The sequence below is a fragment of the Gossypium raimondii genome, chromosome 9 (genome assembly GCF_025698545.1).
Source record: "Gossypium raimondii isolate GPD5lz chromosome 9, ASM2569854v1, whole genome shotgun sequence".
Lineage (NCBI taxonomy): Eukaryota > Viridiplantae > Streptophyta > Magnoliopsida > Malvales > Malvaceae > Gossypium > Gossypium raimondii.
Window position 1 is genome coordinate 45,675,798 of NC_068573.1, and position 16,396 is coordinate 45,692,193.

The 16,396-nt window shown below is 30.9% G+C and overlaps 3 protein-coding genes across 3 annotated transcripts; all 3 read left to right on the plus strand.

The window, feature by feature from the left end:
• The first annotated feature begins 2,295 nt into the window (after window positions 1-2,295).
• LOC105800285 (ethylene-responsive transcription factor 2) lies at window positions 2,296-3,429 on the plus strand. Its single transcript, XM_012631311.2, has one exon. The coding sequence runs from the start codon at window positions 2,413-2,415 to the stop codon at window positions 3,223-3,225; it is 813 nt and encodes a 270-aa protein (XP_012486765.1). The 5' UTR covers window positions 2,296-2,412; the 3' UTR covers window positions 3,226-3,429.
• Window positions 3,430-5,784: 2,355 nt separating this feature from the next.
• LOC105800284 (RGG repeats nuclear RNA binding protein A) lies at window positions 5,785-9,380 on the plus strand. The gene is made up of 7 exons (XM_012631310.2): window positions 5,785-6,201; window positions 6,777-7,080; window positions 7,167-7,232; window positions 7,360-7,492; window positions 7,965-8,120; window positions 8,210-8,263; window positions 8,843-9,380. Exons 1-7 carry the CDS (start codon window positions 6,018-6,020, stop codon window positions 9,017-9,019), a joined length of 1,074 nt encoding a protein of 357 aa, XP_012486764.1. The 5' UTR covers window positions 5,785-6,017; the 3' UTR covers window positions 9,020-9,380.
• Window positions 9,381-12,145: 2,765 nt separating this feature from the next.
• On the plus strand, window positions 12,146-14,913 carry LOC105800287 (vesicle-associated protein 2-1). The gene is made up of 7 exons (XM_012631313.2): window positions 12,146-12,596; window positions 13,066-13,136; window positions 13,255-13,336; window positions 13,517-13,632; window positions 13,721-13,831; window positions 14,306-14,374; window positions 14,587-14,913. The coding sequence occupies exons 1-7, from the start codon at window positions 12,536-12,538 to the stop codon at window positions 14,707-14,709; spliced, it is 633 nt and encodes a 210-aa protein (XP_012486767.1). The 5' UTR covers window positions 12,146-12,535; the 3' UTR covers window positions 14,710-14,913.
• Window positions 14,914-16,396: the final 1,483 nt, after the last annotated feature.

Here is a 16,396-nt window from a genome sequence, read left to right on the forward strand (position 1 = left end):
ACCTGTTCGTCAATTTCTTTAAATCAACGTTTCCACATTCGTTCGGTGTGGTAATTTCCGGGGATAATTTTTTTGCGAACAAATAATTGTTATAAAAAAATTATATCATTATATGTTTTAACATAAAATTATCTTATATGAATTCAAAAGGAGTAAATTAATTTGAGTTCAAGTTTGTAATATGAGTCAAATTACAACATATTTTTAAATGAAATCTAAATAATTTTAGATTAAATTTTTTTATGAATCAAGAGTCGTTTCTTAACTTTACAATGTATTTTAATATTTATAAATTAGAATTCGAAAACTTAAATTAAATTCGTTTTAGTGAATATTTGACAAATAAAAAAATAACTACGTAATATGAATTAATAAATTTGTCACAGAGATTATGACTACCCGCTTTCATTTCCAGCAATTGAAGTGCTTTCATGGAAGTTAAAAGCTTGTCATTGGATATAGTAGAAAACCAGTCTCTAAGATATGCATTAAAATGTGTACTTATCCAAAACAAATGCTTTTTAATATTCATATTTTAATGATAAATGTGAGATATTGTTCTAATGTTAATAAAACGATACAATAAATAATAAATAATTTTTTTGGTTTAATTTTTTAAATTCGTGATTTTGTATATTTTTTATAAACATATAAAAAATTGACCTCACACCTCTCAATATCTCATAATCACATTATATTTTAATTAAAGTTGAACTTGAATCAAGATAAACTCTTAAATAAAAATAAAGATTAAGCAAATCAATGTCAACACCTATTATCTTGCTCAATAGAAAGTTAAAAGACAGTTAAGTCCAACAATTTATTTTTTACATATAGTTTAATGACACACATAACCAAACGAAAGTACATAAGAGTTAAGCTTATCTACATATTGAGATCATTGTTAGTCGGCAATGCGAACTGCGAAGCACGTTGCACGTGTAGATAAAAAGTAATGCAAATATAAGACTCACCCTTATTTGCAAATAGAAGCCCCAAGTGATATATGTTGGTTAAAGAGGACTTGATTGAAACAATAAAATTTAGCTATTAAATTTTCAAATGCTTAAATTTGAGTTTTATTTATGTAAATTATATGGTGTAGCTTTACCTCCTCTAGAAATTAACATTTCAATTTAACCTCTTTAATCCTTTAATTAGATGAAAATTTTCATTTTTTCTCTCAAAATATTATAATTGCTTTTTCCTAATGTGTTTTATATACTTCTTGGGATTGGGGTAAGTAATATTTTCTATCTTTTTTCTCTTGTACTTTTCAGCTACCAAAAGTTTTTTCAAAAATTTTTCACTAATTTTTATTATTCACGCTCTTAGCATAAAAGTGAACCATTCTAAACATTTTTACTTTTTCTTCGTTGATTCATTCTTTATTTAGTGGTGGAACTAGAAAATTTTTTGAGGAGGCGGAATTAAATTTTGTATTTTTACAATAGTAAAAATATAATTTCACCATTTCAATAGTCTATATATTTATAGTTTTTAAAGAGTTAAATCAAAATTTTATTATTTTTGAGGGACCAAAATACAATCTTATTATTACTAATTTAAAATTTTATAAATTATGAAGAATTAAAACGAAATATTTTCCATTTTAAGAGACAAAGCCCTACCTGCTCCTTAACTTTACTAATCTCTCATCTTTTAACAATCTTAAAACATTTAATTTTATGTTTGCTCCCAAAACAAAATTTACGACTTCTCCTATTGTGTTTTTTAATATGCTTGTTTAAGCCACAAGATTAATTAAATTAAATTGATGTAAATTAAGATAAGATAAAAGAGGGAATATCCTTATAAAACACATCCTTAGGGTAAAAAGAAGAGGGTCCATTCCGTGCCATAATATTCTTTAATGGACTATTGACTTTATTCCGAACTTATCCAAAAGGTTGTTGGTTATATTAACTTTTATATAATACGTCTAGGGCCAATGTATGGAGAAAAATATGAAAAGGAAATTTAAATGAACAGGAAGGAAAATGATTGGCAAAAAGAAAATACAAATAAAAACCATATATAGAGCAAGTGGGCAACAAGGCATGCGAATAAGCAAAGCAACAAACAATTTGCTGTTGTCAATTGGATGACGTCATCCTGTATTAATTTAGTGGCATTCGACAAATCAGAAACATATTAATCACGAGGCTTAAATGAAGTTTCAATGAAATTCATGCATTGGAGAAAAAACAAAAAAGAAAAAGAAAAAAACTGAAAAATACCATTGCGTTGGTTCATGTATCTAATTTCCCTATATAAGCTCACTTACCCTTTGCCACGCAAAGTTCAGACTTTTGAAAGAAGAAAAAAAAAACATCCCCAAACACAAAATTTGAAAATTTTGAGATTAGATTTTTAGAGGAAAAAAAATAGGTTGACTGTTTTGTTTTGGCTATGGAGATGTATTCAAGTGCAAACGACTCCGATTTGGCTATGCTGGACTCAATTCGGCAATACTTACTCAGCGATTCATCGGACCTTCGACTCACTGCTTCCACTGATTTTACCTCGGCTCCCCCCATGTTTTGCAGGAGCTCAAGCTTTAGCCGTTTGAACCCTTGTTTCACTGAAACCTGGGGTGATCTCCCGCTCAAAGAAGACGATTCCGAGGACATGCTTGTTTACGGACTCTTACGAGATGCTCTAACTGTCGGTTGGGCACCGTCCGATAACTCTACGACGAATTTAACGCCGATCAAGCCGGAACCGCAAGAATTTTTACCGCAGACATCGTTGGAAAAAGTGGATATGGTGGCGGAGAGGACGGTTCCTGCGGTGGTGCCGGCCAAAGGGAAGCATTACAGAGGCGTTAGGCAAAGGCCGTGGGGGAAGTTCGCAGCTGAGATTAGGGACCCGGCTAAAAATGGCGCTCGGGTTTGGTTAGGTACTTTTGAGACGGCTGAGGATGCGGCTTTAGCTTATGATAGAGCAGCTTATAGGATGCGTGGCTCAAGAGCTTTGTTGAATTTTCCTCTGAGGGTGAACTCTGGGGAGCCTGATCCAGTCAGAGTAACGTCAAAGAGATCGTCGCCGGAGCCGTCTTCGTCTTCGTCTTCTGGCTCCGAAAATGCGTCACCAAAAAGGAGGAGAAAGGTGGCTGGCTCAGCTCCGGCAGTGGTTCACGCTGGGTTAGACATGGGTGCTGGAGGTGAAGTTAATTATAAAGTTAGTACGTGTACACATGGCGAGCAGGTATTAGTCAGTTAATGCTGACGTGTCAGTGGATTAATTTCAGCTGCAGTAAGCTTATCTTCTAATGTACATTCTTTCAATTTAAAAACATTAAGGTGAAATACACTTTTAAGAGTTGAGGGATTTTTGTTTTAGCTTTGTGAATACAAAGGATTTGTATTTTTTAATTGATTTTGTTATTTTATATTAATAATATTCAAATATATATAATTATTATTATTTATCAATTTTTTAATTATTCCAACCTTAAAATTTAAACTTAAACTTTAACCAAGTTTAAGTAACAAATTAAAATTTTAAGTAAAAATTAATTAATAGTAAAGAATTAAAGAATTTACGAAAAAAAACATGAAATCTCTAAAAGTTTTGCGAACACAATTTTTACATATGTTTTTATTAAACTTTCATTTTATATATTTAGCAATGAATGATCTTATTGTATTTTTTTACTTTTATTTATAATTCAAGTCATTTTATGTAATATTTATATTGAATATATAATTATTTTTATATTTGAATTTATCTAAAAATTAGAACATTACATATTTACTGATCATATTTTAATAATATTTAAAATATGGAGGATATGTTGAAATTAAATTTTACAAATAATTAATATTAATTACTTACAAATATTTAAAGTGTATATTTAACGTATCAAAATATTAATAATAAATTATAATAAATTACTTTTATACTATTATTAAAATATTATAATATTAATGAATTTAAATTTTGAGTTATAAATTTTGTTTCATATATATTTTATTATTTAAATATTTTATTGTAATATTAATGAAGGCCCAAATAAGCGAAGACAACTTCGTTTAATTTTAATGGTCCCAAAGCCTATATTTTTATGGGTTGTTGTATTTGGGTTTTTCTTTTTCTAACTTTACATGGAACACTTTATGTTTCAATTTTCATCATCTTCTTCTTCTTCTTATTATTATAAGAGGAGGACAAAGATTTAACAATAACTTAATTAGCGTGACTCGAACTAAGTTACACATGGGGTGGTGAATATCTTAACCATCAAACCAACACATAGAATTCAATTTTCATCCATCTTTATCATTTAACCAAATATCTTTTACAATTTGCATACTTATATTGTATTTTCTTCTTTAATTATCATTTTAAGCAAATTATTTAAAATATAAAACACTCATATAACATCATAAATACTAAAAATCTTAACAAACACATATTTTTATATTTTTCTAATATATATTGTATTGAATCTAAACTAATTTATTCATAATATATACATTTAGTTCTTACTATTTACATAATAAATAAAATCTAATTCCAAAATTTCAAATCCCTGTTTCTAAACGAAGCATTAACTTAGTTGTTGTTTAGTGAATTGAAAATATAGATGTTAAATTTTAGTACTATATTTTATAATTATTTATATTAGAAAATTGTTTAATATGTTAACAAAATTAATTACTAAATATAATTATATTTTTAAATTAACTATTAAATTTAATATCGGTTAATTCGGTTGGTTAATCGAAATTTATATGTTTTATTTTATTTTTGTTAAAACTAGTATAAAACATATCAAAAAATTTAATAATGTTCATTTGACTGAATTAACTGAATCAGTAATAGTCTAATACATATAATGTATAATATTATCTATTAAGTTCGGTTAATTCGGTTATTTATCCAATTTTGAACAGAATTAACCGTTAACCGAAATTTCAAAAAAAATTTAACCGACCTCCGACAGAGTTAGATCGATTAATTGATCGATTAACCGAATTAAATTGATTCGATTGGCTAATTCAATTTTAGCCAAAGTTTGAACACCCCTAATAATCGTTCCTCAACCAAAACATACCCTAAGCTGCTTTAACAACAAGAATAAATACTTTCACAATTATTGATCTAGCAACTTAAATTTAGCTCTGATACTATGTCAAAATATTTAAAAAATCACAACTAAAAACAACAAAAAACACAAAGAGATTAAGAAGAAATAGAGAAAAGGAATATACTTGTTTTATTAATAAAAGCTCTAATATCTCAAGTGAGATGAGCTTACCTTATATACAAAGATTGATAGCACTCATAGAGTGTATTTAGTTCTAATAGAAATGTTATACTAAATTCCTCAATAACCGTATCTAACAAACTGACAATAACAAACCTATTCTCTAATATACTCATACTTGTAATAAATTAGGTAGATCTTATGCCTTATTCGAATATATTTTAAAAATTAACTTAGTTATCATTCATATTAATTTTATTCTAATTATAATTACTCAAAATATATTTTTGTGATTGTATTGTATTCTTGTAAAACCTTGAAGGAAAACTATCAATTAAGATTTTTTCTCTAAAATAAATACCCACTCACTTAAAAAAGAACTATTTTTATTAAGAAGACTTTTCTTTTATCCACAGGTTTGATATGGATTTTAGTATTTATTAAATTTCTTATTTATTAAAGAAATCTCTTTCATCCTGTCTCAATTCATCAATCGAAATGCAGAAGTCCTAAAATGAAACCGCCCACACATTAACAAAACCAATAGGGTTTTTAAGATTAGGTTTAGCCTCACTCTCACTTCTCTGCCGCATTGGCTAGGGTTTTGTGATCTCTCTCGATTGTCTCTCCATTTTCTTACCTCTCAAACACCAAGCCTAGATCTTTTCCTTTGTCATTTATATTCACTTCCATGGCTTTAATCATACACTAGGGTTCTCCTGGTTGCTATTTCGTTTTCTTTTTTAAGTAAAAAAAGAAAGAAAAGCTAAGAGATTTTCAATAATCCAATTTTTTTTAACCAATGGCAACCACGAACCCTTTCGATCTCTTGGACGATGATACTGAAGACCCAAGTTTGGTTATTGCCGCTGCTGAGCAGCAGAAGCTTGAAAAGCCCAAGAAAGCTCCTGCTTCCGCCCCAGCTCAAGCTCAGCCGGCTAAGCCTGCTAAGTTCCCTTCCAAGCCATCTCCTCCTGCTCAAGCTGGTAACTTTTGTTTCCTTTCTTGTTGTCTGTTTGCCAGTTTTCTTTCGGTGGTAAATAAATGAGATTTATGGGTTTTTGGTTTTATGTATTGTTTCAATAGTTTGCATGAGTATCTTTGTTGCGATTGGTTCATGGATTTATATATGGTTGTTTGTCTGATTTGAAATTGAAGCAAAATAGAAGACTTATCTAAGAGGATTGGGAGATTTGTTAGTTTTTATCTGTCATTAGAACAATTCTTTTGGTTAGGTCATTCGCTAAGTTGCATGTGTTTTGGTATTGAAAATGAGGCAAAACATAAAAAATTAATAAAAAATTAGGGGAACTTTTGATTCTATTTATCTTGCTATAAAATTATTTTATCAATGCCATTCATTTCTTTTGTGTAGCTTGAAACTCATGTTGAACCTCATTCATGTTGTTTGTCTAGGTGATATGGTTTTATTGCTGAACTTTTTTCTTAGTTTTTGTTTACCCTTTTGTTGGTTTATTGATAAGCACATTTAATTATTGAAGTGTGGTGTGCTACTCATTTATCTTGCATACTTTTTCCCCATGTTTGCCTTTTGTTGTAGTGAGAGAGGCAAGGAATGATCCTGGACGAGGAGGTCGTGGTGCTGGACGTGGAGGAGGCCGGGGATATGGTGGAAGAGGGTTCAATCGTGATTCCAATGTCAATGATAACTCCAATGCATTTTCAGGAGGGTACAGACCTTCTGAAGAGGGAGAAGAAAGGAAGCAAACTGAAAGGCGTGGAGGATATGGTGGGCCTCGAGGTTCTTTCCGTGGAGGACGACGTGGTGGTTTTAATGATGGAGAATCTGGAGAGGGGGAGCGCCCTCGCAGGATGTATGATCGCCGTAGTGGGACTGGACGTGGGCAAGTATTTTTGCATTATTTTAATTTTCATGTCTGTTTTCTTTAACCATGCATAACATTGTTTATCAACCTTTATAAATAACCAGGAATGAGTTCAAACGTGATGGTTCTGGACGTGGTAATTGGGGTAGTCCTACTGATGGAATTGCTCCGTGAGTATCTGTTTTGCCAATCTACTAAGCATCATGTGCAACAAAGCTTCTGTTATTATGCTATATACATATTTTTGTGTGATGCAAGCTCATATGCTTATATATCTGTTATCTTGCCCAAAATAAGGGAGACCGAAGAAAATGTCCCTGAGAATGAAAAGAATGTTAGCATTGAGAAGCAGTCTGGAGAGGAAGATGCCATGGATGCTGGCAAGGAGAATGCTGCAAATGAAGCTGAGGAGAAAGAGCCTGAAAACAAGGTAGTTTTCAGTCACTGTTAGTGTCTTTGTTTTGTACCTCTGTAGGCAATAACAAAATTTTTTTCACTGTTTTCTTCAATTTGTTACTCCTTGATTAGTTAGTATCAAGCGAGTAAACAGAATGTATTATGATAACTTCCTTGAACTGAATTAATCATCTAGTTTGGACTTCACCTGGTTTAATAAGTCTTGCTTGATTATAATGTTGTAATCTGTGTTGTTCTGAGTCTTCCTTTTTCTTGAAGCATTTGTGGCCGGCACTTACGCCCCACACGTTTTTAGACATGGTATGGAGATATGGCCATCCAAGGACCTTCCTAGTACATGGAAAAAACTTTGAATGAATTGAACTAACTCGTTCGGCTGATATCCATATATGACAGTCACACTAGCATATCTATGTACAACACTGACTTGAGTATGAGTAAGACGAGTTGTAATTTTTAATGTATATTTCTTCCCTCTATTGTAGGAGATGACTCTGGAAGAATATGAGAAGATTGTTGAGGAGAAGAGGAAAGCTTTGCTTGCCCTTAAGACTGAAGAAAGGAAAGTTGATACCAAAGAGTTTGAGTCCATGCAACAACTTTCAAGTAAGAAGAGCAACGATGACATTTTTATCAAACTGGTAAGTTTTCTTAGCTTTCCTCTTTTGTTTTATATGGTTTTTATCTATTTAATTTATACCAGTGTATTGATTTAGCTTTTGATTTTTAGGGTTCTGAAAAGGACAAGCGCAAGGATGCTGATAAAGAAGAAAGAGTAAAAAAGGTGTGCATATTTTGTCACTTTATTTTTGATTAACTGCTTTTGGATGGATTTGGCATTATCTTTTTCTTTCTGGTTGCTATGTGCCTTTTTAATTTAATTGGGTTCAATTAAGTATAGTAAATTTTTTTGTTATAATGAAGCATGAATGCATCTCTGGATTTTGGTTCTGAATTTTGTAGCATATGCTTCTGACTTAAACAAATCTCAGGTTCCATTGTGTATGGAGTATGGTTGTTTTATCTTTATTGTCCTAGTCATCGTTTTATATTCCTCGGACACTAGAATGAGTTTAAACTAATTTAGACTTTAATAGTAACTGATTGAGACCTTGCCTAGTTCTCTGCTGTTTAACCGTGTAATGATTGATAAGCAACACTGAAAATGAATCTGTAAAATCATTTGAGTACATTTAATTTTCTTTTATTGTCATTTAGTTGCATGATCATGTGATTTTTTCAACCTTTTTCATTACTAGATGAATATGGGTGGTGTGATATCTCTGCATTAAGTTGTGCCTATTGGTGCTGGTGATGTATTTCTCATATTAAAACTTTGCATGACTGTTGTTTTGGTGTATAGTCTGTTAGCATCAATGAGTTTCTGAAGCCAGCTGAAGGGGAGAGGTACTACGGACCTGGGCGTGGTCGAGGCCGTGGCCGTGGTCCTAGAGGTGGATATGGAGGCAATACAGCTAGCAGTGTGTTAGCTCCCTCAATCGAAGATCCTGGGCACTTCCCTTCATTGGGTGGCAAGTGAGACCCCACCGCTGCAATCTGCACAATGGTTTTCATTTTCATGGGAATGCGTTGTGATCTATTCAATAGTCAGGAGTCTACAAGCTTTTCTGTTTTTGAGTGTAAATTTTAGATACTTTGCCCATTTCCTGACATGCATGCATGCATACTTTGTCTTTCTTATTAATTTCTTTTGTTTTACTGTTTTTGGTTAAAATTAGAACACAAGTTTCATTATTACAACCAAAAAGTAGCGGCATCAGTTTTGTTTCGGTTTAGGTTAAGATGGTTTAGAGGGTCGTGTCGGAGTTTGAGACATGGCATTCATGTTATCTTTTTAAACCTCTATTTACTGACGATTTCGAGTTTTCTCCTGGCTTCAAGGTAGGATTGTTTTATGTTCTGCAAATATAAGGGAAGCTTAAATTGCAGTCTGTTGCTATTATTTCATGCTTTTGCACTGCTTGCTTTGGCGGTGAAATGACCGGTGACGGGATGTCGAGCTTTTGAAATTTAGTTTCTAGTTTAAAGAATTTAATCAGAATGATCGCCTGAATTAAAAATTAAAGCTCAATATGTAACATTTTAATATTTAGTCTGATTTTAAAATTAAAATCCAATTATACGATGTATGTAATGAATAATGTTGTCATTTGGATTTTAATTTTTTTAACCGAGTCAAGTAGAAAGATCAAAGTTTTTAAGACTGGGAGCATAATTCGACCAATTTGGTTGGTTAATAATATTTTCTATGTAATCTAATTTTTAATGTTAATTTTCATAATTAAATATTTATACAATCTATATAATATCTTAAAATCGATAAAATATTCTGAAGAAAAGTTGAAATGCAGAAAAATCTATTAGCCTACAAAGAACAAGTTAAAATTAATAGCAGAAATAAAAGAATTTCAAAATATGATATCAAGGAAGTTATCATTTCTTTATGCTAATGCACTCATTTTAGGGACTATTCCATAAATGGTCACTAACTATTCACCACGTTTTAATTTATTCTATTTTGATGACTAAATTATTTGAAATTAAATTTTTTGGTCTATTGATAAATTTAGCGCTATAATATTTACATATTTTATTAATTTGATCTTAAATAACATTTTGTAAAATTTTGATTTTTTTACTTTCATCGTATTATGTTTTGATGGTTTTTGTTTATCGGGATAGACTTCCTACAGCAGGTGAGGGTCAGTGAATGGAATGCATTACAGCATCCTGTTGTTTACAATATGATGGAACAGCTCGATGCAAGCAGAGCCAATCGTATAACAGTGCCCTCATTGTTGGTCTCTGCAGTTAAATACCATAGTATGTATTTGTTTCTATATGCTGTATAAGAAGTATGTTTAGTTTTAAGTGGTTTGTTCTACACAAGTAAACTCTGATGTGGCTTGCCACCGCATGAGTAGTTTGAACTTCATAACTTCACTGGAAGTTATGTTCATGTAAACAATTGATTCGAATTTAAATTGTATGGTTTAGGGATATAGGAATATCATAGTTTTCATCCAATTGTTGGAATTTTCTTATGGATAAGTTTTTTTTTTTTTTTTTAACTCTGATTATTGTATTATCAAAGTGATCATTGAAGGGAATTTCAGCATGTTTTTTTTCCTAATAAAGCTCTTCAAAACGATTAAGGCTAACTTCTAAGGGTACAGAAGTTGCATTTTCTGCATTAACCAATCTTAAACAGATAAATGGTTCAATTTTCAACTCATAAACACAACCAAATTCAAGTCCATAGTCTAAAATTTTTGTATATTTTATTTTATTTTTTGTAAATTTGTGTTGAAGGTTGAATTTGTTAAAATTTTTAGAATTTGTACTAAGACAATAAATTTTATAAACATTAATGAGTAAATTTGTTATTAGACTAATAAAAAAATCACGTCAATATTTCTATCAAATTTTAAATGACTGTTAATGTTCGGTGACAAAAGATAGAATAAATTAAAATTCAATAACGACCTTAATAAAGACTTTACCTTTTATTTCATACAGGGTTATTTGTATAATTAAAATTATAGTGAAAGGGTTGACATGTTTATAATCTAATGTTGACTGGGGCAAGTGTTTGCCTTTTATCTGTGTAATCAATAATGTGATTGTAGAACGGTGTTGGCCGATGTTTGCTAATTAGTATTGATCAGTTATTGACCTCATGGATCAACCAAATTTCAATTTTTTTTATTCATTTTCTAGAAACTATATATATTTTCAGCTTTTTTTTCTTTGAAAAAAAACAATTGTTAGAATTTTGTAGAAGATATATCTTTTTGAATTTTGAATTGTTTAATAATTTTCTAAAAGTTCAAATAATTTTTGTTTTTAATTTCTAAAATTTAAATTTAGATTTTTATAAATATTTTAGAACCTTTAGTCTCCTTTTATTAATTTGTTTGAATTATTTCTATTTTATATGTAAATTTAACTTTTTATAGATGTCGTTTCATCAAATCACATGTGTAAAAAAATATCACCTAAAGTATTTATTGAGAAATTATTTTATGAGTCATTCCCACCACATTATTTATAGTTACTTTTCAATTATTTAATGACATTTTAACAATTTTTTCCATGTTATTGATACATAATTTTTTACTCCGAATTCCGAACATAGAGCCATGAACCTTAAACCTTAAATTCGAAATCCTAAATCCTAAACCTCGAATCTCAAACTCTAAACCCCGAATCCCAAACTCGAACTTAAACCCTAAACTCAAAACTTTAAACCTCGAACCCTGAACCCGAACTATGAGTTTAGGATTTGGATTTGAGTTCACGTTCGGAGTTCAAGGTTTAGAGTTTAGGATTCGGGATTTAGGGTTCGAAGTTTAGGTTCAAGATAACAAAATTACCAAAAATATGTATTAATGATATGAAAAAAATTATTAAAATATATTTAAACAATTTAAAAAGAACATAAATGATATGGTGAGAATGATCCATACAATAATTTCTCGTTTTTATCATGGATTAAATGTCACTATTTGTAAAAATTAAAAATCAATGTTAAAAACGGGTATAGTTAATGAATTAAGCCTATTATAAATTATTATTTTTATATACAAACATAACATATATATATATATAATACGGATGAGAAGCTCCGAGGTTGGTGGCGAGTTGGGGTGACTCCTCCTTTTTCGCACCAAAAAAAAAAGAAAAAAAGAGAAAGAAACCTCAGATCTAGACCGAGCTTGTTGCGCTTTGCCCCACCTGTTTGTTCCTAATTCCTTGCCACTTCACTGTTTCTTATTAACTAAATTTCTCTCTCTTAACAAAAAAACACAAAACAAAAGTAGCAAAACCCTATTTGAGAGTCGGGTTTTGATAGCTCTGTTTGTTCATTATAATATTTACTTTTTCTTTTCTTTTCTTTTCTTTTCTGGTGTGTGGAAGATTGTTGGGGCGATTTCGATTTAAATATTTATTAATTAATTAATTATTTATATTAAAAGTGTTAAAAAGTATAAAAGATCAAAGTGGTGTTGGGGTGAAAGTAGGTGGCTCAGTCATGCCAGCTGGTGAGGATAATCAGTTGATCTCCGTTCATCCTAGTGACCTCAAGTTCATTAGTAAGTTCCATCTTTTTTATATGTTTATGTATATTTTGCATGCATGAATGATGTATCATGTATGTGAACTCTGATGCATGCATGGACATGTATACATTCCCATTGGATGTATGTGGAAAAGTTCATCATTCAATTCTATAGGCATGTCATCAAGTTATAAAAGGGAAAAAAAAAGTATGGGCAGTCATTGGCCGTTGTTTTTCACATCTTTCTGGGATATTTTTATGCTCATTTTCTTCGGTATATGTTTATTGGTCAAATTCTTTTGTGGGTCCTTGTATTATAGGCTTAGGAGCAAATTAGTACCTTAACTATAAAAGTTAGCAATGTAGTCTTTATACATTTAATTTTGAACCAAATAGGTTTGCCATGGGGTTTAACCATGTTTATTCTTCAAAGTTTTTTTTTTTTTATTAAAAAAAAAGGATTTTAGTTGACTTTTGGTTATGTTGTGATTCATGTTTTTCAGTTGAGCTTGGAAAACAAAGTTTTTGTGATCTTAAGGTGGTGAACAACACAGAGAACCATGTTGCATTTAAGGTATGTATGAACTTCATGTTTTGTGTATATATATATTCTTCAATCCCCATTCATAGTGTGGGATTTTTCTATGAATGTTTGATTTTTCATATGTTCCCAAACTTGTTTATCATGTTAGGTTAAAACAACTTCACCTAAGAAGTACTTCGTCCGACCGAACACCAGCGTTTTACAGCCTGGGGACTCATGTCTCATCAGAGGTACACTACTATATACTCCAATCTTTCCAAACGATTTAATATCTTGTAGAAGTACGAAATCCTTGATGGAATTCAAACGCACAGGTTAGTTTCGGGTTTAAGAGCTGATCCAGCTTTGCCATTTTTCTGTTAGTTCATTGAGATTCCAGTATGTATGACACTGATTTCATTGATTACCAGTTACTCTCCAAGCGCAACGGGAATATCCACCAGACATGCAATGCAAAGACAAATTTCTGCTGCAGAGTACTATTGTGCCTCCAAATACCGATGTCGATGACTTACCGGCTGATACTGTAAGAATGCTGACGTTGAGAATAATCTCTTCATATTAAAAACAAAATTTGATTTTTGGAATGTGACATTTTTTGCCTTTGAATCCAGTTCAATAAAGAAAGTTCTAAGGATATAAGGGAGTTCAAGCTTAAAGTTCAATATATATCTCCTTCGGCTCAAGGGAATTCTGGAGATGAAGGAAGCTCTGATTCAAACTCTGTAAGTTTTGTTGGTCATCTGCTTTGTTTTGTCTTTATTTATATTCCTTCGATGGAAGGAGTTGGTTTGGCGTTGAGGCTTTTAGTAAAAGGTTCAATTGGTACCTTAAGAGTTTAACTCCTCTGCCTTGTGACTCAAGGAAAAAATATAATGCATACATATCAAACCTTCTGATCAAATTATCTGGAATTTGCAAATGAATACTCGAAGCCCGAGTGAAGTAGGCATATCGTTATGTACTGCATCAACTCATTTCCATCAATTTTGTCCGGTTACCATGAGCAAATGATTCCGATATTCTCGTATGATTTGTACAAACACATGGTTTCAGTTAGCTATTGCAATACATAATGTTAATTTCTTGTTATATTTTGCCATTTTGCCTTTCCGGTGAAGCTAACTCGAAAATGCAAACCCGGAATCCGATTTCTTTCCCTCCATCTTTTAAATTTCCTTTCCCTATCCATGAATTAGACCTTGCAGCAGCTGAAGGAAGACCGAGATGCCGCGGTCCGGCAAACACTGCATCTGCAGCAAGAACTGGTATGTTGACAGAAAACCAATGTAAAGGTACCATAAGTAGTTGATTCATAACTGTAATTATAAATGGACTGGCTTATGGTCGTTCTTATCTACCCGTGTCTCTTCCCAATCCGAAACTGTAAAATGCAATCATAATTATAGCTTTTTAGTGTGCGTGTGTGTATGTATCATACAGCTTTAGAAAAACGATCGTTGTTTTCTTATTGGAACAGGACCTTTTGAAGAGGCGAAGACAACGAAGGAATGATCCGGGTTTCTCGTTCAAGTTCGCAACCATTGTGGGAGTGATAGGGATAATAGTTGGGTTGGTGTTGAATCTTTACTTGTCTAAATGAATACAGAGTATGGAAGCCAATGACAACCGGTATGTTTTGTGGACTTTCGTTGTATAAATGGAGGATGTGTTGATGAAGCTGTTTTTTTTTTTTTAAATGAATGTAGTTTCATTCAATTCATAATGTTACGGTTAGTGCAATATTTTCTTATTTTGATCTGTTTTGTCCCCCGACTTATCATCTAATTTAAGTTTTTGAACTCAATTTGTTGACAAACATTTAGGGGGCAATTTGCAAAATTCACTTTATTTGGAATTTATCATATTTGACATTATACATTTGAAAAAAAGGCTAAATTTGCCCTTTATATTGAATTTTAATTTTACCAATTTATTTTTGTTTGATTGAATTGTAACTAAAATTTGATTTTTGATTGAATTTTGCTGTTTAATTTTAATTTAAAATAATAAGATAGTTTATTTTAATAACTAAAATAATAAATAAATTAATATAATATCAAAAGAAAAATTATTTGATACATTACTTAATGGAGTTTCTACAAGTGAGTTTAATCGTATTATAAGTCGTGGTAAAAAAATTAAAAATATTTATAAAAATCAATATGACACGTGCACACAGTCAACTCTGTCGATGTATAACTAAAATTAATAAAATATTTTAGTTTATATAAATTTTCAAGTTTTTCTTTCATTAAATATAAATTCTAAATTAATTTATTCATTTTAATATTTAACTAATTTTTTATCATTTGAATTACACTTAATTATTTTTATTATTCAATAAAATATTTTTATTTCATATAACTAACCTTAGTAATCATTATTAAAGATAAGATTTTTCTGATTTTGAAAAATCAATATAAATAAATTAGTTATATTTTAAATGCATTAAATAATAATGTTAGTTTAAGTTCCAAAATAAATAATTCATATGTTATAAGTGCTGATTAATATTATTTTCTCCATTAGAATTAAATTTAAAGTAATTTTAATATGTTTTTTTAATTAATATTGTTAATAAAATTATTTTTTAGTTCTTAGTTTAAACATTATACTAATAATATTCGTCATATTTACTAAAAAATAAATGTGAAAGGCATGCACTGTTAAATTATAGGCATTATAATTCCCAAACTAGACTCATCCATGGGTTTGAAATTTGGTAAGTCGGGAAAATTTTTTGGCCCGCCTCCTAGGATTGGGCCCGGCCTGGCCCGAAATATGGGCCTGAAATTTTGTCCAGGCCCGGCCCGGGAAAAATATCATAAGCCCGAGCCCGGCCCGGCCCATTTTTTAATAAACATTAAAAAATTATTTTAAAAAAATAAAAATAAAAATAAAAATATTTTAAAAGTATTTTAAAATTAAAAAATAAAAATAAAAATATATATTTATTATATTCGGACCGGGCCAGGCCGGGCCCGGGCCAAAAAAGTGGTGCTCGAGGCCCGACCCGTTTTTTAAACGGGCCTCGTTTTTTTGCCCAAGCCCATATTTCGGGCCTATATTTTTACCCGAACCCTCCCATAGGCCAAACTCACCACAAAAAAATGTCAAATAGGCATCACCTTTTTTCGGGCCAGGTTGGTGTTTCCATTTGGATTTACTTTCTTGTGTTGATCTTCAACTGTAATTGCGGTAGTGCTTGCCTTTACGGAAACAGAAGGGTTGTTTGGTGTAGAACATCCACCAACATATTTTAGTATCCTTTTGGATAGACGTTTACT